Source organism: Elgaria multicarinata, chromosome 14 (genome assembly GCF_023053635.1).
Source record: "Elgaria multicarinata webbii isolate HBS135686 ecotype San Diego chromosome 14, rElgMul1.1.pri, whole genome shotgun sequence".
NCBI lineage: Eukaryota > Metazoa > Chordata > Lepidosauria > Squamata > Anguidae > Elgaria > Elgaria multicarinata.
Genome location: NC_086184.1, coordinates 20959913 through 20984651, shown reverse-complemented (window position 1 = coordinate 20984651; position 24739 = coordinate 20959913). Strand labels below are relative to the sequence as shown.

Genomic DNA, 24739 nt, shown 5'->3' with positions numbered 1-24739 from the left:
GCTTGGAAAATGTTGTATATTCACATCCTTCTGCCTCTGCCACTACATGTTTCATATCCATCACCCATTCCTGTCTTATTGTACTTTATGTGACTTTGGCACCAATTGAAGAGAAAACAAACATAAAAGTCCTAAAATAATTTCCAACGATAGTGGGAGTCATGTAGATTTGGGTTTCCAAAGCAAGATTCAGATTTGGATCTGGATCGAAGTTAGGTGGCTTCTGAATTGGCCCAAGCCATATCAAATGGTTTTCTAAATTGTTGAATCAGGCTTTGAACTGAATTATCTACTTGATGTACAACCTGTGTGTGTGTACTTACACACATGTGTATAGACACATACACATCTATATTTTTAGCATTCCTTTCTTTCCATTTTATACTTGATATGAGTTCATGTCAATTGTCCAGAACTCTCACGTTGAGATAGCTTGAAACTGAAATAAATAAAACCTTTTTCGCTTGGAGCTGGATATTAATAGAACTTTCCCAAGAAGATGTTTATTCATGAAATGTTCAGCGAAATGTGTTCATTCAGCTTCATTCTGAACCGTTAGTGGATGCAGATATCTTTTCTTTAGATTAATTCCTCATTTAGTTTGTGATTAGTGTGTGAGAGAGAGTGAGAGAAAGTACTAAGCAATGAAAGAGGGGGCGGAGAACCGACAGCAGGGAAGCGTGATTTCCCTCCATCTGATGGAGCTCTCTGCCTGCAAAATGGGGCCACCAAGATCCAGATTTTGTAGCATTTTGCCACAGAAATACTGGCGTACATGGTAACATTTGCAGCTTGAAAATGAGGATTTCTTTCCAAATCCGAATTTGAGATTTTCTAAAGCCTAAAACTGGTACAATCTCTTTTGTCTTATGAAAATTGCTAAAAGGAACTGCATTTATGCTAAACTCTGAAACATGGATATTTTGGTGTCTTTCCTCCCCTTGAATATTTTTTTGGTTTTCACTTGAAGATGAATTTTTAACCCCATCTAACTTTTGCTAGGGACGCATTGAGTTCCATTGACCACAAGGGCTGCTCCATTCATTTTAGGGAAGAAGGCAATACAATTTGGCTTATGCAGAAGATCCACATAAAAAACTGGAATCCCCCCCCCCCCCGCCCTTTTCTCTTTTTCATTCATGACCGACTCAACCTGCTTTTAATAAACATGGAAATTCACATGATGGCCAAGAGCCAAGTATTTCATTGATTACTAGAAGTACTTCAAAGAAACTGTAGCTCTCAGTAGATTCAACTGTCTCGTGATGCGTCTTGCTAAGATGAAGCTAAAACTGAAAGAAACAGTGATCACAAAGAAGGTATTTATAAAAATATATTTCCACAAAGTAGGAAACCATACAGGAGTTTTGTTTTTGCTTTTGTCTTCTGAATACAATACATGGAGTAAATAAACAAAAACAATAGCATCAAAACCAAAAATAGTGGGGGGAAATAAAAATGATCTTTCATGTAGTACTTAATTTTATTATACAGTTGCTACTTCTAAATGGTAAATTTGCATTACACATTGAGAATGCCAACAGCCTCTTCTCTGTGAGCAAGATCCCTGTGCATACCCATGAATATTCTAGAAATAACAAAGGCTAAAACATAGGCAGTAAAATTATCTACACACTGGATCCTCTTCTAATAAGGTGGAGAGCTATAAGCATGTTTGACTTTACGGTGTAATGTGAGGAATTTTAAAAGTCTAGAGTGTTGGGTTGTTGTTTTTAAATATTCACATGAACCAGTTTTGCTCCCAGCTGTTTGTGCTTGTATCAAAACACCAGTTACTACATTTATGAACAAAATATAAACGTGGTCCAACATTAGTTTCCTCTAGAAACATCTTCTTCTTTTTTACCCTGCTAGCATTCAATATCAACTCATCTACTGCTAACGTTCCTTCTTTTTGTTTTCAACAATGTACATATTATTAATTTTCATTATACACAGAACAAAAAAAAAATACTAAACTTTTATTGATGGGTATAATTTAGATTGTTCTCTTTCCTTATACTCTTACCAATAACCAATCTTAATAAATAAAAGCAGTAATGGACATCAATAAAATATTTATTTTCAGGGATTAAACAAATAAATTTGTTCTTTAAGCAATAAAATCAGCTTTTGTTTCATATATGTGAGTCCATCCTCTTTCACTGATTACTCCCCTTTTCTTATAGAAGACAAAGTAGATGGCAGGAATGATCCTTCTAGAAAACAATCCATGTTGTTTTAAATGTAGAGAACTTAGGGTCTCTTCCCCAACCCTTGAACTTTTGCACAACTGTGGATTTTGAATCCTGTCACTGGAATGGATTAAGAACATGTGAATATTTTAAGGCTTGACACAATATTTAAACATGATATTCAGTCTGTGGTTTTTGCGGCCATCAATTACCATATGTACAACTTACGGTCACTGCACAGTTGAGGCCGAGAGGAACTTTATCACTTTATCAATGTTTTTTTTTAATTCATTATTATTATTCAGCATTGCAAAGATTAGAAGACCAGATATTGCTTTTAACATTCTTCGTGTGTGTGTGTGTGTGTGTGTGTGTGTGTGTGTGTAGTGGAATCTTTGTTGGCAATGTGGAAACAAACCATTACCTCTCAACAGACTGTCAAAAGATACTCTTCATCAGCAAAAATCCATAGAGGTCCATTATGTAGGAAAGCATCATCTCCATTTCATTTCCGTTCACATCACTTGAGACTGTCAAATATCCAAACCCCCATCTTCGGAGTGGTCATGTGAATATAGAATATCCAAAGACTTCTAGACACTCTACGTACTTAACTTCACACTCCACAAGACTCAGACCTCCTAACATATACTTTTGATTTATGTACTTTTTTTTTTGGTTCAACATTACAATGTAGTTGATTTTATAGATGAACTGGCGCTAAAGTTGCCCCTAAACAAAAAGCCACATTAGTCATAACTAACAGTAGTGGCCCTAGAATATTACATGAGTGTTTAAGTCAAGAGTGAAAAAAAAAAGTTTGTAATCCACTGTCAAGTTTCTTTGTCACTTTCACCCACTGAGTACAGTTCCCCAAGTCTTTTAAAACGTGGCCCCCATTCACTGAGGTAGTCAAAATTCTGATCTGAGTCTGACGTTGAAGACTCTAAGGAACTTAGAGAACCAGCTACTGAGCCTCTTCCCTCATACCCATAAATCTGAATTGAATCATACGGAGGTGCTGTAGGGTCATTGTCAGCTTCGTGCAGCCTCACATTGATAAATTCATCAACATCAACACCATTGGGAACAGGTGCCAGACCCTGTCTGGGCATAAACTGAAGGTCGGGTTTAATATCCTTGCGAGGCAAAAAACCATTTATTCCATCCGGGTTTTGCAACGTTGCAATATCAAACGCTTCCGTATCTTCTTCGCCACCGCCTTCATCATCGTAACGGATTATGTTTTCCCTCACGTCTTCATCATCTTTGATAATAAGAGGCTCGTTTTTATGTCTCCTCAGCGTCACAAATAGCACCACAATGACTGCAAAGGAAACATCACGAGATCATCAGCCTTTGAAAGCAACACATAATAAAAGAGAAAGAAGGGGGAGAAACATTTATTGAAGTGGTATATTGATTTCTCTTATGTCTGGATCAAAAGTTTGCACTTTAGGCAACATTCCTTGGAGAGTGAATCCCCCTACCTCCACCACAAAAAAGCAAAATGGGGCTGGGAATTTCTGCTCAGCGCTTCAGCTACTGAGCAGTAAAGAAATTTAATAAAAAGGGACATTGCAGGAGTCTGAAAAGGGGAGTGGAGTCCGTTCACTGAACCACCACAGACTTATGAGACCTCTTCACCGCATGTGACATGGTCTGCTCATCAAACCACCATTGTGCGTAAAAATGGTGGCTCAGGGTTTCTGGAAATGTAATGTTGTGTAAATGGACCCATTATGACTGCCATTTATGCAACAGCCTTCATGAACACTCGTACGTATTTTCATGTCTAATGTACAATATATACCCTTTTTTCAAATGTATGCATGGTCTGTGCACACTTACAAAAATGTACATATTTTTGTATACACATATCATTTTGCCAACTGCATTGCAAACACAATGAAAGTATAGATTTCAATGTATTCCACTCTGTGCTTAGGTTTAGGCAGCACAAATTTTGCAAAACAAGTTTCTCACCCATCCATACTTGTGTGTTCTGCACATGTAGGATGAAAGCAGAATTGGGGCATGTAAATTAGACACTCATATATTTCTATAAAATCCATTAAACTTCACAGGACTATTTTCCACATGTCTATTTGTGAACTATCTCACCATTACTACTGTTACTGCTATTATTATTATCATTATTATCATCATTTTATCCTGGTTGTGCTTTTTATACTGCATTTTGTATTTGTGCTTTTAACTTGTTGGTTGTTTTATTATGGTTTTAATTTTTGTGAACCGCCCAGACAGCTTCAGCTATTGGGTGGTATAAAAATGTAATAAATAAATAAATAAATAAATAAATATTATTATTAAAACCCATTTGTATAATAATACCATTTAAATGTGCAGTAGAAAAACTAAACTCAAACTTTCCATGATCAATATGTTCATAATAATAATAATAATTTTATTTGTTACCCGCCTCTCCCTCTGGATCGAGGCGGGGTACAACACAAATGCAAACACCATAAAATACATATAACGAATTAAAATATTTAAACTTAGTAAAAAGAGCACATTATTAAAAAGGCATCTTATAATTCAACTCGGAAGGCCTGCCGGAAGAGATCAGTCTTTATGGCTTTCTTAAACATTCTTAAACATTCATGATAACCCTTGGAGCACAGGGCAGAATCTACACTACTGCTTTACAATGGTATATAACAGTAGTGACAACTGTTGAGGCCCAGGACACACTTCCTATATAGTCTTCAAAACATTTTCAAAGTGTTATATCCTGCTTAGTGTAGTTCTGACTGTGTGAATGGTGTATTAATGATGTATAGACAACAAATAATGTTTACTAATGCTAAGAACAATCCAAACAGTTTTTAACCTATCAGGAATGTCTTGATTGTAGAAAGTTTGAATTTAGTACAGTGTATTTCAATGGTTGGGGGGAGGGGAAAGCTCATTTTGTTGGATTAACAATCTACAAGATTTTGTAGAAGAATGTGTATACCTTTGCCATGTTGTTGTTGTTGTTGTTGTTGTTATTCAGTGATTCCTTCCTTTATAAATATATTGCTAACAATTGAGATTTGCAACCACATTTATGTGAAAGCACTAAGCAATCCGTTGGACCAGTTAACAACCCATTTGCAGGGTAATAACTCATTTTCCATGAGCTTTGCTTTCATTGACAGTTACTCCCACAAGAGATGAAAATATCATCATTCAGCTAAGAACAGGGACACCCAGACTTCAGAAGTACTGATAAAAAGTCAGTTTTTTGTGTTCAGTTGCTTGCATTCTGAGATGGCATGCATGGATATTTAATGGCAGTTATATTCAAGAATTGGAAGTGGAATTACATCAGTAGATTTATCCTCCGGGTTGAGCAATCCCTGTGTTGTGCAGCACCAAACGTTGGTGTAACACATCTCCAAGCATACTGATAAAATGTGCAAACCCGTTTCTGATCAGTATAAGACATGGAGAATAATATGAGAATTTCCATCGTTATGAGAATATCTTTCACTGCTGTGGCTACTACAGGCTGCTATTAGCTGAATAGGACACAGACACTTCTCTTTATTCTCTGATCTAGAAACATTCCCTAAATTAGTTTACCATTTATTTTCCAGCCAAATTTCAGTAGTAATGGCATCAGGAGAAACAGGTTCACGCCATGTGAGATGGGAGATCTGTGATTGGATCCAATTCTAATGGCACCATTTTAATGGTGGGTTCAACCACTTTAAGCCATACTTGAATCCTGGTCTGAAATATCCCATCAAAGCTGCTAGCCCTGAAGAAATATATGGGGCTAAGAACAACATTTACGATTATTTAAGTTGAGAAAACATCACAGGGAAGCAGTTGAACATGCTGTACCCCAGTGCCAATGTTCTAACCAAAGTGGGAGTCCCTTGCTGGACTTTTAATTTAAATAATTATCTGACAGTCTGATCACAGGTATCCTGTCTTGACTGTAATTGTGCCCATAGTCTTGCCACTGAGACATCATATCACTTTTCTCTAGTTTACTGCCTATGATATCCTGCAGAATGTTTGACTACCAAGCCCAATGTAGCTCTCCAAGAAAGTATAGTGACTCAATCAGGGTTTGATAAGCCTCCTGGTTTTGCTGCCTGCATAGCTCTGTAAAAACAGAAGAGTAGTCAAGCATTTGGAGACTACTGTGCATGGGCTGCAGACTGTGTTCATTTTGCAGAGTAACAACTTGCCAAGGGCTGGCCTACAAGTGATCTTTTTGGTATCCAGGGGCAAGTGGCATTCTAGATTCAACGAAGCCATTTTTTCATTTCCAGGATGGTCAACTCGTGGTGGCCTTCTGCTCTGACATGCATATAAAAGCAACAAGTTTTCCTTAAGCAATCCTCCACTTGGCTTTCACTACAGGGCCAGATCTACACCAAGAAGTATATAATACTATGAAAGTGGTTTGAAAAAAGTATATGGGATGCATCATGGGCCCCAACAGGTGTCAGTGCACTTCAGTACCATTATAAAATTATAGTGTAGATCATGCCCAGAACTTCCTTCCAGAAAGGTTTGCCTATACTCACAGCAATTTATGAACCAGAAACACATGAAGCTGTTCTCTGTTGAGTCAGACCATCAGTCCATTTAGCCCAGTATTGTCTACTCTGGCTGGCAGTGGCTTTGTAGGATCTTGAGCAGGTGCTCATCCGAATTCCTGGGAGCACTTCTGCATGCAAAACTTGTACTGTACAGCAAAACTATGCTCCCTTCCAATTAGGAAGACTTTCTCCCCAGAAAATGAATACATACCTAGCAGCAGAATGATGCAGGCTAGTATTGCTATCAAAGCTCCCATGCTGAGGCCAATAGGGAGGACATAAGCTTCAGCATTGCAGGACTGGGCAATACCCTCATTGCTGCAACCACAGACCTTAATGGTGAGGGTGCTGGTGCTGCTCATGGGAGGATTTCCGCTATCGCTGATTATGATGGGTAGAAAATAGACTTCTTGCTTCTGCCGGCTGAATCCGTTATGTTTTGTCAAAATGTTAAGGGTATTATCTGGAAGAGAGTGGGAGGGGAGAAGTGTTTTAGAAAAGGGCTGTAAAAAGGAAGTATATCTTTGACTAGGACTGAGCCCAAACCACTTACCTTCCCTCCCCCTCCCCCATGGGTTTAGACAAGTGTCTCCCAATTTTGCCAGTTTGTCACCCTTAATATGAACAAAGTTGTATTGCACCAATGGCATTCTCTGTACCATTCCCCCCCCTTCAACATCTTTAGCCTCATTTGAGACTAGTTAAGACATTTGAACGAGGCCTCCAGCATGAGCCTGGCTACTTAAAGTGCTTGTCATCAGAAGAATTGCTCCATATCCCATTGTTTTAAAATGTATGCACCACTGGAACACAGAGCAGGGCTTTTTCAGTGGTGGAAACCAGGTTGTGGAAGTCTCTCCTAGAGAGGCCGGATTGACCCTCTCTCTCATGCCCTGTAGGTAAGTTGTAAAAATATGGCTCTTCTGTCAGGCGTTTACTGCTGCATGGTTATACTTTTATGGTTCTGCTTTAAGACTTTTTAAATTTATGCACACATTCTGAAGTGCAGGAGAAGATGGGTGTGGGTGGTCTTGAGGCTCCAACCGCACCCTCTCCTTCAAAATGCAAGTCTGGTGCCTGGGATCTTTTCTTTAGTGGTGGAGGATCCCAGGTACACTAGAACTTAAGAGGCTGCACCCCCTTCAAGCCAGCGGCCAGTCTCAGGCTGATAGCAGCAGCAACAGCGCTGTGTGCAAGGCTCCCACACCATGCACATAGAAGCAGACCACTCACCATGCTGGACCCATGGGGCAAGGGCAGAGGGGGGCTTCAAAATGCCCCCAGATAGGAAGATGCTAGGGAAAGCTGATGGAACGTACTCATTTCCGGGACATTCATTCAGCCTAGACCATCTTTTATGAAAGAGAAGTGCTACATGCTCTTTCTTTGATAATTTGTAACCCCTCCCCCTAAGCATTGTGATTGGAGGGGGGCAGGGAGGAGACTGTGGTTAGTGGGTAGCCACAGATACCAATCTCCAAACTACCCCTCCCTCACCCATCAGAATCTTCCTAATATGGAAGTGTTCAGTTTGCCATCCATCAACATGAATCAAGCCCTCACGTTGCCTAAAATATGGATCCATTTGGGGCTCTGAATGATCGTCTAACCACACTGTGGGTTTCAAAACTGCCCCCTGATTGCATCATGATTTTGGAAGTTTATCGGAGGTCCATCAGACTGCTGGATTTTTGGTGCAGAGCACACACGCCTATTAAATATGGAACTTTCAGATCAAATATTGAAGTGAAATAAGATTCTGTGCAGTCCTAAACCACCCACATTGTTCATATATATTTTTACATACCCACATAACACTTCTTTCACACATTTCCTTTCTCTGTAATTATCCACTACTATATATATTAGACCAGCATAGACAGCTCCCAGAAGGTTTCACTGTGCACCCTATGTATATTTACTAAGAACTAAATCCTACTGTTTTCAATGTACCTTACTCCCTACTAACAGAATTTAAGAAAGCTGAAATGGTTTAGGGAGAGAGAAAGAGAATTTTGGAATCAGAGAGAGAGAGAGAGAGAACAACAACCTTCATTTGTAGATCATTTAGTGACAACAAGCAAAATAAAACATTTGGTTACAAAACTAACTGTGCACAATTATTATATTTGTTTAAAAATCAAAAGGTTGACATACAATGTTTTAAAAGTCCCTGTTTTACACCAAAGCTAGGGCTAACTCATGTTGACTCAAGCTTCACAGAGTCAAGAAAGGGGGAGCTAAGGCTGATCCCTTAATGGGTGCCCTATGATCAGTAAAGGTGTTTTGCGATGTCAGAAATTGTGCTTGGAAATGGAATAGATAGATTGGCCAGACAGGATTTTGATCCAACAATAATTACACGGGGCTAACTCAGATACTGGAACACACAAAAGCGCTGAACAATCACCTTAGCTATGGAAATTGGGTGTAAAGGGTAAATAGCTGATCTTTCCTTCTATTTTCACATAGCGATGTTTGTTACCTTCTTCACAGCTCTTAGGCACAGTTGATATCATTCAACTGGTCAACATTGAACTTATGCAACTGCTGGATTTACAGAGGGCCTTTTATGATGTGAAATGTAGGCAGTGCCACAAATAAACCTGAAGTTTACCTCAAGTGAGGTAAATGTTGGCTTTATTTAATGCACCCAGCAAATCAAATAACGAAGCATAACTTAGGTAATTACTGAATTCACTCTCCTACAGAATGTATGAGATTTTTCTATTATGCTTCAAATCCCTAGATTATTGGCATTCACCATCTCTCCCACCTCCTCCTACCTGTTAGCAATTCTGTGTATGCCGGGAAGCACTTAAACATGCAACACACTTGGATTTATTTGCTTACTTAACAAGTCATCTGTGTTCTGTATTGCTTGATTCAGAACACTATTTTGAATCACAGGTAGAATCTGCAACAAAAATGGGTGAAGTGTGGAGTTCAGGATTTTCATTTTCTCTCCCCACCCTGTCCTATTTTGTTTTTCTGTGCCAATTGAGCTTGTTCAATACTCTTTGAGTTGTTTTGGGTTCCTATCACCACCAGGACTTTTTTCTTTTCTTTTCTTACTGTAAACCTGACAGTTTCCCCAAACCTTTTGTGGGTCCGTTCAGAAGACACCTTAAACCATGGCTTTAACCATGGTGCTTAAGCCAGAAAGCCAGGCTGTGTTCAGAATACACCTTAAAACATGGTTTCAACCGCAATGAATAAGGGTTTTTGCTTTATTCACTATGGCTAAAGCCATGGTTTAAGGTGTCTTCTGAACACAGCCTGGCTTTCTGGCTTAACCACCATGGTTAAAGCCATGGTTTAAGGTGTCTTCTGAATAGGGCCAATGTGAAAGTGTTTTCATTTCGCCTACATAAAGGCCAGCCCTTGGAGAATGTGTGTGTGTGTGTGTGTGTGTGTGTGTGTGTGTGTGTGTGTGTGTGTAAGTGCCATATCATATATGGTTTATTAGCTGTGATGGATGGCAGATATCAGCGCACCCCTTTGGCCCTCCGTCTGGGTATTTGTGGGGCCCCAGAAATTGAGGATCTGCCTCATTATTTGCTCTTCTGTTCTTTATACTCTGAACCAAGAACCAAATTTTTGGAATCTATTCTGTATCAACTACACTTCAATACCACTTCAGAAAAGATTTTCTATCTCCTGTTTGACACTGACTCTAGGGTAACGCACAAAGTATATCTGGTCAAGTCCCCTCCCAGTCCAAAGTGGCGCGAATTCCTGCCCAATGCAGGATGGCCAGTCTCCCCCTTGCGCCACCCACAAATCCCTCCCCGTGGCCTAGGCTTTGCCTGGCACGGCAAAATGGGCAATCTGGTCCAATGGTCCATGGAAGGGTCCAATGGAACCTAGGCATGAGCAGGTTTCTCCCTCTTCCATTCATTTCTTGTTCCATGGATTCATCTCCCACTCTTTCCACTTATAGCATAACTAGAATTGCTAAAAGGAGAAGGAGGATTGTGTATGCCGCCTTGGGTTCCTTAGAGGAAAAAAAATGGGATATAAATGTAATAAATAAATAAATAAATAAATAAAATCATTCTTTCCACCCCAAAGAAATGCTGAAGCAAAGAAGCCCTGAGTAGGGGAATGCACCCAATCTCTGCACATTACTGGGTTGCCATTGCTTTCTATATGGCCTTGCAGCACAGTGCCCCCTCTCCTCCTTACTCCCTCTTTTCCTTAACTATGTGGGCTCCTTCACGCTGGTACTTGACTTGCTGCCAGGGGGTTACAGGGAACTATCCATGAAATGGTTTATATTTATTGAATTCATGCAACTTGTGACTTGCAAACAACCCATCTTCTCGATTAGTAATAAAATCACTTCATTTAATTTGTGCTCCCTTTCCAGAAGACCCTTTAACAACAACAACAACAACAACAAAAATAGCACTTGGAAGCTGAGAAAACAGCAGGCAGCTCCTATAGGAGCAGACATGACGGTTACTGTATGAATTAGCTTCGACGCAGGTGCTCAAGAGGGTGGCAAACGGCTTGCTCTCCACTCATCTCCCCAATTAGCCTCCTGATCCTTCATCATAGTGCGTTTTTGTATGTGTTATTTATTTACCTATGCCTTGGTTAACAAAACAAATAACATTTCATGAGGAAATACGCCACCTATAAATGTGGCTTCCAAGTTAAATGGAAGGATAGCTGTTCTGAGCTGTGCCTTTTGTTATTTATTAATTGATTCACTTGTTGATTTAAAAACCACTAACATCCCTTTCTGCTATAATAGTCCTCCAAGTCTTTTATAACCGGATTCAGGATGTTGCTTGCAAAACATGAACACATCAAAATACAGAACTGTTCTAAACACACACACAAGATCTCTTCTGTACTGAGTGCTTGCAGGACCCAGGTCTTCGGTCAGGACCTGTCCTGCTGGGGCCTTTGCAAGCCTCAGGCCCCTGACTGACTACATGCAGGAGCTGTGATTGGAGTCCAGCTGGGAGGGGCCAGGGTAAGAGCTATTTAAGCACTGCACTTCTCTCTCAACCCTTGCCACAGCAACCCTGTGCTGTCTGGCTCCGCATGAACCTCTATGCCCATTCCTGATCTTGTTGGTTCCTGACTTCTGGACTACCTTTGGACTTTGCCTTGCTGCTACCTTCACCATGTCTCCTTGATTCTTGACTTTTGGACTGCCTTTGGACTTTGCCTTGCTCCTGCCTCTGCCACGCCTTGTTGGTTCCTGACCCTCAGACTGCCTCTGGGCTATGCCGTAGTTCTGCCTCTATTTTGGCAGGCGGCTTTGGCTTTGGCCCTGGCACACACTAGTGACAGTCAATAAAGCAGAACCCTTCTTGATCCCACTTCAGTGTGGTGTTCTCTTCTGCCTCACTCCCCTGGGTCCCGGTGGCCCAGCCTAGCTCCCTACTGCCCACGCCCCAGATGTAACACACACATGGATCTTGTATTACACTGGATCAACTGCATGGGCAGAAGTGAACCTCCTTGCCCCTTATTCCCAAGGCACCCGCCCCCCAGTCTACTGAAAGTAGTATACAAAATCAGGACACCCTGCTGAACGGAGAGAGATTGGGAGTGTAGGCAAGGGGATTGCCAAAAATCAGGCAGATGGATGCTCCAGGATCAGATCACCTCCCCTTTCAGAAGGAAGATCCTGGATCTTCCTTCTGAAAGCATCTGTATTTTCACACCTGATATCACCTGGATGAAACACATGAGCTTTTCCCCACTGCACCATACTCTATTCTGCTTTTTTTAGAGTATTCATTTTACTCTTTAGTAGCCTGAACTGCACTGGCTTGTAATTCAAGGGTGTATTAATAAACTGTGCACACCAGTCTACTTTTTTTTTTAAAAAAAAAGAAGACTTGCAGTGCAATAAGTGTCTTCTCAGCCTTAAATCCAATTGAGTTCAATGGGATTACTCCTCAGAAAGTTGGTAGAGGATGGCAGCTTTAATCATGTTTAATGTCACAATGGTTTGGTTGTACTCACTGCAATCAATCAGACGAGCATTTTATAGCACGCTTGCTTCTGCCCACTTATGGATGTGAGCACGTTCTGTAGATGTTGATGTTTGCCTCCAGCACACCTCCCACTCTTTCTGCTTGCAACATATCTATTATGCATATATGGCACAAGGTAGGCAAATGGCATGGGACCTCAACATGCCAGCCATGGCAGGGAAGGTCATCAATGATATGGATACTTTCACACTAGTCTGGCTCATGGAGTAGGACCAATACCTCATCGCTGGGATCACCAAAATAGGGTTTTCCCCCCCAGCAGTCTCTACCTGGGCTGAACAATATTTGACACACACACCCCACACACAAATATATCTGCAGTGAACGATATCCAAGTCTATGTCGTTGAAAGGTCTGGGGTAACCCGCTGGTACTTCATTGTTCCATGGAATGATAGGAGTGCATTAGCAGACCTAAACACAGGCACTCTTATAATTGCATAGAACAATGGAGTACCAGGGTGTCACCCCAGGCATTCTCACATAATGGTTTCTGAGCTAAATTAAAGGTATTGGTGGAGCTTGTGCTGCTTGGTTCCAGGGATGCATAAAGTTTGCCTTGAAGAAGCAAGGAGTCCTTTCACCCTCTCAAATTCCAAAACATCTCTCCTCCCTTCACTTTCCCTAAAGGCCCAGTGTTGGATGGCAGTGGGAGGAGAGCTATTGCAAGGGGAGAGGAGAATTATCTCATTCCCCTTCCCTCCCTGGTGACATGACCAGGGTGAAAGACCCTGTGCTCCATGACTACTACCATTGCATTCTGGGGATCACAATAGGCTGGTGGGGAGGAAGGATTATTTTCCAAACATCTGCTAGCCTTCTGGGAGCTGAGCTATTTCCAATTGCCTTGGAAATAACTTGCACAGCTTGAATCGAATACAATCTGACCAATAAGCACACTTGTCTGTAAGCTCTCACATGGTAGTTAAGCAGCTCTTAGACCAATTTAAATAGACCTTGCCTTGGCTTGGTGTTGCTTGTTCCCTGTTTGTTGCCATCCCTTTCTAGTTACATTAAAATTCTTCTACTGAGGCAGTTTATTGTGATGCCACATTTGCATATCATGGAAATAATAAGCAAGGTCCTTGGGAGGTTTGACTTGCGTGGCATATAATCAAGGCATTAAAACGAATCACGTAGGTGGAAAACTTTACACACTCATCTTGGAAATGCAAGCCCACCCGAGTAAATGTATGCAGACACGGGGGCTTTAGTATTAGGTAATAATTACAGTTTATAACTTTTAGGTATTTGTTTAAGTCCATGGCTACATTTTTAAGTATGTACCTGGTGATGCTTAAATTCATGGTACTGTCTTTAATATGTAGAGATCTGCAGATTCCCCTACTGTGTAACTTCCACCTACCTTGCTGCTTTTCTTTCTTTTCCCTTTTCATTAAAAAAAATGTTCTTAGAAAGATCAAATCATTAATGGCATTAAAGACTGTATTATAAATTATGTGCGCTGGATATGTTATTTTTGAACAAAAAGAAAGAAATTTTAATTGGGAACTTTACAGCTGGAAACCTCAAGGGCTCTGGTAAAGTACATTTCTTTATGTTTAGATAAAAGTTGGCTGGTGTGAAATAAAAGAAAATGGTTATATTTGGGCCTTCTATATTCATGGTTGGGAACTAAATTATTTCTCTGCATTACACCTAATGAGCTGACAGATTAGGTGAGATTCAAACAGGATTGCATTGCACAGTGTTAACCAAGCCCGATCCCCGCCCAGCCGGTACGGCTTGGGTGGGGGGCAGCTTTTGTGAGGGGACGGGAGCCAGAAATAAAGAAAATACATGCATGTGTGCTAGGCACATGTGCTACCTCATGAAGCAGGGGTGGAGCCAAGCTGTAAAAGGCTCGCCCCTGTGAGGATCCGGCCTCTTTTGATTTCGGCCCTGCCCTCCCTCCCTATAAACCAGTATGGGAATGTCCAGTCATCTTCTTTGAAGGGGGGGGGGGTGAGTAGGAATTTTCCCTGTCATCTAGTGATATTCAGATTTTTGCCTACTCCATATTGGAACTAATCTTAGAAACGGAGGATAAATAGGTTAATTATAAATGGCAGGGTGATGCGGGAATTTTGGGAAGGCAGAATAGGAACAGTGAGCTCTCTGGCACCTTTATGGTGATTGTCAAGCCAGAGGTCCTGTTCCTCGGGGGCTTTGCAGCTTTCGGGTCATGATGTGGTTTGTGTTTGGAGACCTTCTTGTCTCATTGATTCAGCTTTGCAGCCAGAGTGGGGATGACGCGGGTCGGTCTCACCAAACACGCAAGTGTAGTTTGAAGGGGCGGGGGGGACACCCGACCCCTGTTTTAGGGTGACCATATGAAAAGGCTCCTGTATCTTTAACAGTTGCATAGAAAAAGGAATTTCAGCATGTGTCATATGGAGAACCTGGTGAAATTCCCTCTTCATCACAACAGTTAAAGCTGCAGGAGCTATACTGGAGTGACCAGATTTAAAAGAGGGCAGGGCACTTGCAGCTTTAACTGTTGTAATGAAAAGGAAATTTCATCAGGTTCTCCAAATATACAAATGACACCTGCAGAAATTCCCTTTTCAATACAACTGTTAAAGATACAGGAGCCCTGTCCTCCTTTTCATATGGTCAGCCTACCCTGTTTCAGCTGAGTGGCTCACCCTGAGGGACAGGCTAGAGCCTGTAGCTAAACAAACTCAATACCCGCACGTTCACGCACCGATCCATGGAGGGGAGAATCTCCGTGAGTAAATAAAGAGGCCCTATTTTACCCCAAGCTCTGGTGTCTGTTTTTATTTCTGGAACTTCCCTCTCCCATTGCAACTATTAGACTAAACCAGTAATACTGATGGGGTTTCACCATCTTTAACCAGGCCACAAAACTGTTCATTCCAACTTGCTATGGGGCCAAATGGGATGGTACCTCTTCCCCAAGCACCCTTGAACACTCTTCCCCATAATCATGGGGAAGAGTATTCAATCTCAGGTAATCCAGTATCCTTGCTCTACTGATAAGGACCTTTTCTCATACTGCCTTGCCTCCATGTAGGGACATGGTTGTAGGCAGGACCGAGAAAAGTGGAATGATGCTTTCACAGGCAGGGCTATTTAAGCTCCTCCTCTTTCTAACTTCTGGATGCTGGAGTGAGCAACACCTTGGAGACAGGGATACTTCTTAGGTGCACTGTTTGTCCCCCACCCATCAGAGTGGGAAAAAAATCCTCACAACTTGGCAGCCAAATGGCTTGTGATGGACAGAGGTGATTCTACCTGGGGATGTCAGGCAGCTTGGAATAGTCTTGCCACATGTGGGAGGTATTAGCCTGGATTTGCTACATTTCACCCTGGTGGGCCCCCAGTGCAGTTGAGTTGTGTCTAATCTTCTTCACTGGCCATGAGGTGTTGGTAGTGGGCTTGTTCACCCTTTGAGGGCAGCAGTCTAGTCCAGTATGGTCTAATGAGTTAGCCAGTTTGCAGCCATTCAATGCTTCAGGGGAGCTAGTATGGTTTGGTCCAACCTATAACCAGTTTTGATCTAGCAGGCCAGAGGGTTGTTATGTGAGCCTTGGTTTTTTAACTTGAATGGCTGAACAGTCCATGTTGGTCTCTAGTGTACATTATTCCTTAGTGGAAGATATTCTTTTTGTTTGCAATAATGCCACCAATAGCAGACAAGGGGGGAAAGAAGGGCAAGACCAGCTTGATTGGGATATGTTGAGTTTTGTATGAGCGCCACCTGTGATGCTTCCCTTCTTTTGGGCCTGATTTACAGTTGCAATTCATGTCACCTTTCAGGTCCTGGGTGATCAGGTGAACAGTGGACATAATACTTGCAGGCTTCAGCAAGCTTCTTCTTCCCATGGCAATATGGGACAAGACACTCAAGACCACCTGTTAAGCTGGAAACTCCGCTGTGACAATACCCCTTGTAAATTTCATGGCACACCCTAGAGATTGGGAGCTAATCATGGGGATAGTGAGGGGGAAAGAAGCTGGATGCTTGGCATCAACTTCCTCTAAGAGGAACCCAGACGAATTAAAATGGAAGAATCCTGTCATTTGCTTTGTCGTTAGCCACATGTGGTAGAAGTAGGGTATTTGTGTGAGGGATCTGCCTTGGGTTTCAGAATTCATTTTGAGACATATTTTGCTATGAACCATCAACATGTCTGAGGCAGCGAACATGTAGTCAGTGAGAAGATCCAAAAAAAGCACATTCATTTCCATGTGCCTAGACCATATTTGAATATTATGATTCAGTGGGTGTGTGTGGGGGTGTTTAAACCAGGATAGGCTTGCTGGGTGGGCTTGTACACTCTCACTCACCCCATGGGTCCCCTATAATGGGTCACTCCCCTCCCAATGGGTCAGACAGGGAAAGAAGTTTTGTCCCATCCTACTCATGGTTAATATTGCCTTAGTTATACTGTATTCATGCTACATAAATAGCTTTATCACATGAGTCTCGCTTCTTGTCTGTGGCTACTTGAAGACATCACTACAGCCAGAGTGATACATCACCTCCGAACCACAGAAGCAGATGCAAAATCTGAGGAAAACCAAACAGATTCGAAAGCACATGTTCAACAAAGCAAAGTCACGCACATCATGCGCAGCGCATTCTTTACGAGAAAGAGTCTTTGCACAAGCTTGACAATAAAGACAAAAATGTCCTGTTCAGCCAGAAGGCTTATTAAAATTATCAGTAAATAAATTATGCAGCTTTATGGTATTTTGAAGCTGATTTACGATAGCCAAGCTGTACACGTGCAGACGCATTCATGGATAATTCAAAATGATCCACTTTTTGCTCACATCAAAAATTTGTGGTGTGTGTTCTGGAAAATCAAATTAATGGCTGCTGTCAAATTTTATATGAGAGATCTGGAAAGATTAAACAACAGAAAACACACACACACCTACCTGGTCTATAGCTCCAGCTCACCTATCAAATTATGTGTCTTACATCATAATATGCCACATGTTAAACCAACATGACTGTGTAACATAGATTAAGTGAGCTATGATATAAATACATGATACAACATCTAAAGGTTCTTTTGGTAAGATGTTATAGTGCAACTAAATATGCAGTAGTGAAAATTGCTAGGGGACAGCCCTCCCAAAATATCTGTGCTTGGAAAACTTTATTTTCGCAGCTCACAAATTAAACTCTTTTATTTCTGGTGGACAGTGTGTTTTATAATACTGAAATCTTATGGGAAATCTAATTATTCAGGGAGACCTCTTGGGCAATCCATTAACCCATAAAGCCTTACATGGCTTGGGACCACAATACCTGATGGAATGCCTCTTCTGACATGAACCAACATCTAAGGTCCTCCTCTGGGTGCCTACCCGAAGGGAAGCTCAGAGAATGGCAACAAGGGAGAGGGCCTTTTCAGTGGTGGCCCCTCGATTATGGAATGATCTCCCTGACAAGGCTCACCTGGTGCCAATGTTATCTTTTCAGCGCCAGGTCAAGACTTTTCTCTTCTGTAAGGCATTTAACAGCATTTAACAGCATGTGCTGAGTTTTTCTACTGACCCCAGAATGGTTGTTTTTAAATGGATATTGTCTGTTTTTGTTTGTATTTTATGGTTTTAATTTTTGTATATGTCTTTTAATGTTTACTGTTTTTTACTTTTTACACCGCCCAGAGAGCCTCAGCTATATGGCTGTATATGTATGTAAAATAATAATAATAATAATAATAATAATAATAATAATAATAATAATAATAATAATGTGTCATCTTTAGTGATAAGCAGCAAAACCCATCCCCATGCATATGCCATAAAAAATCTTTTAGAGGCTTTTGCATCTAAGTATGGATGAATCTGGCTGAATGTCTGGTCAGTGAATGGGGAAAAAGTGCCATCTAGGAATTAATCCTGGCTGAGCATGCTGACGTGTCATGGAGACCTGGTTGGATAAGACTAGAGGAGTAAATCACTCCCACCTTTGCCACTAAGGTTTTCTGTGTTGCAGCAGGCAGAATGTAGGAGACAGGTAGAGCCATGGTGGTCTATCACAATTCTATTCCCCTATCCAGGTGCCCTATCCTCTCCCATGATGAGGAGCAAAATGAACTCCCTGGTTTTCCAGGGAGCTGTGGGTATTGAAACAAGTGGGACATCAATTCAAAATGGGTCTGATCAAACACATGCTAGAACTTCTTAGAAAGTCTACTCCATGGCAGTAAGGGCGGCAAAAAATGTATTTCCCTGCCAACTTTGCATCTGCACAGAGTCACCCAATGGAGGTTTTTGAGATGGTAACAGGCCAATTACCCTCTGGACCACATATTTGTGTGTATGAAGCCTACAGTACCATCTTTAGTCACTAGGTGGGTTCCCTAACCTGCCCATAGCTTTGCAGTTGGGACAGTTTGAAACCAAGGGAGGAGTTGTATATTAGCCCCTGATTCCTGATGTGCGAAGCTCCTCCTCAGGGGAATGGAGTGGGAAAGACACCTCCATTAAGGGGGAATAGGCATGCACCATAGAGAAACCATGTCTTGGGGTGGCAATGCTTACAGCTTCACTCAGGATGGGGCAGGCACAATGTGTTCAACAAAGGCAGTTACTCTGGTATGAGTGCAGGCTTTGATGAATCAAATTCATGGGTAGTCTGAGTCCATTAGCTTATAAAGTAATAACGGGCAACTAAATGGCCCTGCCAAATATGCATGACAAAGGCAGAAATAGCCAGTCTCTATAACATTGATCTAACAAGTGCTCTTACAATATATTCTTCTCTCTCTCTCTCTCTCTCTCTCTCTCTCTCTCGTGATTTAAACTTCAATATATAAGTGGAGACTGTAAACTTTGGCATCACTCCTCCCTCCTTATACACAATACTGAAGCATGAAATAAAAATAGGCAATTTTTTTAAAATGTTGACTCTACCATGGTTGAACACAAGCGAGGAGTAAAAATAAAATAAGATATGTCATAGTGAAGAGCTGCCCCCCCTCTCTCACACACAAAAACCATTCCTTCTCATGAGGAAAAAAAATGAACTTTAGATAATTGTACGTATAATTTCCAGTTCTGTTCCTTTTGAAAAGTCTGAACTTTAGATAATTGTCTCTTAAGTATGCTGAAACTGTTCTCTGACCTTTAGTACAGGAGAGTAGCAATCTTATATGGTCACTTCCAACTGAGTTGCACTTCTCCTATCTTTTGTTGTTGGGTTCACTAACACTTTAGAAGCTGGGGGTAGGGGCAGATAATATTGTAATTCCTGGAAGTTCCTCAAAGAAGGGGTTTGGAGATCTCTCTCTCTCTCTCTCTCTCTCTCTCTCTCTCTCTCTCTCTCTCTCACTCTCTCTCTCTCCCCCCCCAACATTTTATCCTGCACTCCCCAAATTCCATCACACCCTTGTTTGACCAAGAACCAGAACCAGAATGGGGTGACTTAGGCCATAGCTAGACCTGAGGTTTATCCCTGGATCGTCCAGGGGTCAAACCTGTTCATCTAGGTGACACACAGGGCATCCAGTGCTCAGGCAGGGGCGAACCCTGGATGATCCCAGGATAAACCTTAGGTCTAGCTGTGGCCTTATGCAAAAGCATGCTTGAGTCCTCATATTTGGGAAGAGTGCTTCCTCATGGGCCATGTAGTGCCTGCTGGGGGAGCAGCATGGATTCCCATGAGCATTTCTGATGCCTCAAAGCTGGCACCAAGTTTGACGTGAAGTGCTTCAGGGGGGAAGCCAAGTGAGCAGAACTAAGGATCAAGATTATGGAGCATCAAAAAGTCATATATGGGATCAACCCAAAATCTGAGAGTCACCAGGCTGAAGTGACTTTAACATGATTAGCCCTTAGCCCATGGGGTTGATGGCCCTTGGTGCAGACTTACTACCATAAAGTTTCTTGACCTGGCCACTGATCTGCTGTCACTGTTCTGCCCCCTCCATTGTTTGTACTGAGCATGTGCCACATTGTGCCAGGCAGACGCAAAGCAAGGTTACTTGTAATGCCAAAGAAGATGTTTCTATTGTGTCCTTCCTTTCTGTAGTGCTGTTTCATCCCTTAACTTGAGGTGACTTTAAGCCTGCAAATAATATACTGAATGCAATATCCCCTGGCTGATACAGTATGTGGCAAACAAGGATCATATAAAGTATGATGGTACTAGGCTTCAGCAATAATCACTGCTTGAGTTCCTGAAAACTTGTCCCTATGGAAGTGTTAGGTGCCATCCCTAAAGCCCATTCAGACCCTGGATCTTCCTGAACCCCAATTCTGATGCCCACTCAGAAACAAGTAACCTGGAACTCCCTAAACCCATGTGGTTTTCCCAGGAGCCATACTATATAGGAATCTCTGTGAGTGGACCAGGAGTTTTGCCCTTAGTTGCATCCCTATACCAATGGTGGAAAAGTCTGCTGCCATTGTAGGCACTCCAATGGCAGAGAGGGCAAAAAGGCTGTATACCTGGGCATGTCAGTTCCACAACATGCATATCCCTCCCATCCCTTCAATACACCCCTGGAACCTGGCTCCATTTCATTGGGAACAATGATGGCGGTAAAATGTAAAAAGAAGAAAAGGAAAATAATAGAAGAAAGGGGGAGATGGGAAAATGCTACCCCAGCCTTCTGCTCTGCCATTGTGAGGCTGGCAGAGCAGAGTAATGGGCAGTTCGTTTGCCATGGATTCTACCAACCCTACCTCCATTGGATTGCTCTGTTAATTTTTTTAATAGCCAAATCAAATCTTTCCAAAAGGCTCTTTTCTAATGTCTTGTGGGAGATTGATGCTCTACATACTGGGTTCATACCCAAGCTATTTAATACAACAGAGGGCCCCGATGCCAAAGGTCAGTGATGTGTAGACACAGATAGAATGCCCTAGTTTCAATCCCTGACATCTCCAATTAAAAGGATCTGTTAGCTGGTGATGGAAAAGAAACTCTGGAGAGCCACTGCCAGTCAAGATAAGTAATGCCATGCTAGGTAGACGAATAGTCTGTTTGGGCATAAAGCAACTGAATACACCTGGGGATGTTGATGCTTGAATCTGAGGGGAAGTTTTCATTTTAAATGTCCATAATTCATTTCAATAAGTACCCAATTGGCAAGACACTACCTGTGATGAAATAAGAGGCTCTCTTGACAAACTGCTTATCATAAGATAAAACTGTTCCTGTCCACTTCAGACAGTAGGTGGAAGAAGGACTGTGTGATTGAAATCTCCCTCATATAAATAAAGCTATCTGCACATTGTTCAGTAGCTTGGCCTTCTCTCTGATAACCTAATTTTCTATATGCAGGAATATTCTGTCACAGCCAGGCCTTAGCGACCTAAAGTTTATCCCAGGATCATCCCGGGGTCGTCCCTGCCTGCTCCAGGGATATCCTGTGTGTCATTTACATGAACAGGGATGACTCTGGGACGATCCCAGGATAAACCTTAGGTCTAGCTAAGGCCCCAGTGTTTCTTTTCTTTTCTTTCCCCCCATTGCAGTCTGAATTGGTTCAGTTCAGGAACAGAATTACCATGTAATGTCCCACCAATTGAAACTGGCACAGTCCATGAACTGCTTTACTCATTGTGTAGGAACCAAAACACTATTCGTGTTTGTATAGAAAGCCTCAAAGAGTTATATCTGATTTGTTGCCTTGCAGACTCACAAAATGGAATGGCCCCCTTTGAACCATCATGGAAATGCTGCATAGTTGCTTTCCTGAATTTAAAATGAATGAATAAATAATCAGCTGTCCATGATAAGAGAGTTGGGATATCTGCCAATATTCTGCTGGTGAGATAAGGTTGAAAATTAAATCTAAATTAATTCTTGTTAAAAAAAAAATGTGGTCACACAGCTCCCTTACGTACCAAGTCAAACAAACAAGGCAGTGGACAGAATCCATTGGTAATTCAGGAGCATGTCCTTAACACTGAAAAGCTGGCAGTATGGGGAAAAAGAAGAAAAAATGCATGGAAAAAAGAGTTTCAGTATAAACAAATCCTTTGTTTCCAAGGGGTCACCACCTTTAAATTTGTGTAGGGAAAAACTTACAAAACTGAAATAATTATAAAGAATAAAACTTTTTTTTTTTAAAAAAAAAATGAACAAATAAATAGGATTGAAAGGAAAGTGGTACTATAAACTACTATATTTCCAGAATGTTCTGTGTAGTTCCCAGGGTTGCATGCATCAGGTACAGCTACCAACCATGGCTAAAGTCGAAAAGACTTCAGTACCAGAAGCAGTCTCATGGATACAAGGAGTCTGGAGGCATAGAGCTTTGAAAAGTTCTTTCTGTCCCGGGAAAGAACTTTTTCAGGACATCTATCAAGGTCCAGGCAGGCTCCAGGTTTGAGGCGGTGCTGGACAAAGTATCCTCTGGAGGGCCTTCTCCTTTGCTAGTGGACCTAGATGGGCTTCCATGGTTATGGTGGAAGGGTTCCAAGCTCTGCTTAGTGGTTGTGTCTAGTCACCTGTTTAATTACCCACAATGCACCAGAGTAATAGTAGTTTGGAGGCATGATCGGAAATAAAAAGGGTGGCTTGATCCAGACCACTTACCATTGCTCCAAGTGCTGGGTAAGGCGGGGAGGGGGGAATGCCAAACCAGAATAGTGGACTCTGCCAGGATGCTGGGGCCTTCACAGCTGCCCAAGAATGGTAATGCTGACCCTCATTGGGGCCAGCTAGCTGGATGGTAAGGTATGTTTAGACTAGCCCATTCTAGATAAGGAAAGGTCAGCTTGTACTCATGGCATCCAGGTTAGAACATTTCACCAAGTTTTTTAAAATCTGTATGGATATTTTCCCACTAATGCTCAGACCATAAAGCTGTAGTTACTCTGGGCATATGTTCCATGTGCACACAAAAAGTAACGAGACATTTAGCCATTTATACCTGAGGTCAGAAGGTTACTACTGAAGCTGAAGAGAGAGCAAAGGAAAGGTTGCAAAGGAAACAACAGCAGAACACCTGCTATCTTTCAAAGTTCTATATTTGAGAGAGGACAGTTCTCCAAAAACCCAGAGGGAAACTGTCAAGTGATGACAGAGAGACAGGCTGATCAAGAGCAGCAAAAGGAGCATATTACAGTGTTGTTTCAGCAAAAACCACTGGAGCAGGACATGCACTGACTGTGCATAGCTAAAGAGTACAGAAGAAAAGTTGCAATCCAAAAATATTGAAATATTTTCTCTTGCCATCTTTAATGCTTCAGAGTCTAGGGGAACACGGTCACGCCATGGATGGAATGGTCATGAATATGAACATACACAGCTACTTTATACTGATTTGGGCCACTGCCCATCGAGGCCAGTACTGTCTTCTGTGACTGACAGTATGGATGACTTTTACATCCTCTATAATGCTTCAGTGTCTTTCCAGGGCACTGTGGGAGGGGGGTAGTGGGGCACCAGAAACCAACAAAGAAAAAAGGCAGAGAATATTTGGAGAGAATTCTGCAAACGGGCCCTGTTTTTCTAGGGGGCTGAGAAGAAAGGGGGGGGGGAATATAAAACAATTTTTCAGAAAACTGTCTTCTAAAGAAATTCAGCTCAGTCTATCTCAAAGCACATCTGTATGTGTGTATTTTGTTCTAAAATACAGCTGTTTAAATTAGAGATGGGAGAATTGAGATGTTTGAATTCAAGAAGGTTCTCTGAGCTCCACTCCAGAGTTTAGTTGCAATCTGCTTTTCTTTTCATTTGAATGGCAAAATGCAGATTTCAGAACATATTTTTTGGAAGTGCATACTCAAATTATCACTTCCTTCCCCTATAACACTGAGGGAAATGTGCAGGGCTTGTTGTTGTTGGTTGTGTTTTTAGAAAATGCACATTTTAAAATTGCACATTTCTCTAAAGTACACATTTTTGGGAATATGCATGTTTTCATCAAAAGCTGTGTCCTCATTAGCATTTGGATTTATGAACAGGAAAAATTCAAGTTAAAAACAAATCAAAATGACATCCTGCTATAGAC

At 41.6% G+C, this 24739-nt stretch overlaps 1 protein-coding gene across 1 annotated transcript in view; it reads right to left on the bottom strand.

The window, feature by feature from the left end:
• Nucleotides 1-2492: 2492 nt before the first annotated feature.
• Nucleotides 2493-24739, bottom strand: part of CDH8 (cadherin 8) — a 272479-nt gene continuing 250232 nt past the window's right edge. The window contains exons 10-11 of the mRNA XM_063140865.1: nt 6975-7226; nt 2493-3522 (exon numbers count right to left, since the gene is read on the bottom strand). Of these exons, the coding sequence (XP_062996935.1) occupies nt 3029-3522; nt 6975-7226 (746 nt within the window). The 3' untranslated portion in view covers nt 2493-3028. The remainder of the gene's footprint in view (nt 3523-6974; nt 7227-24739) is intronic.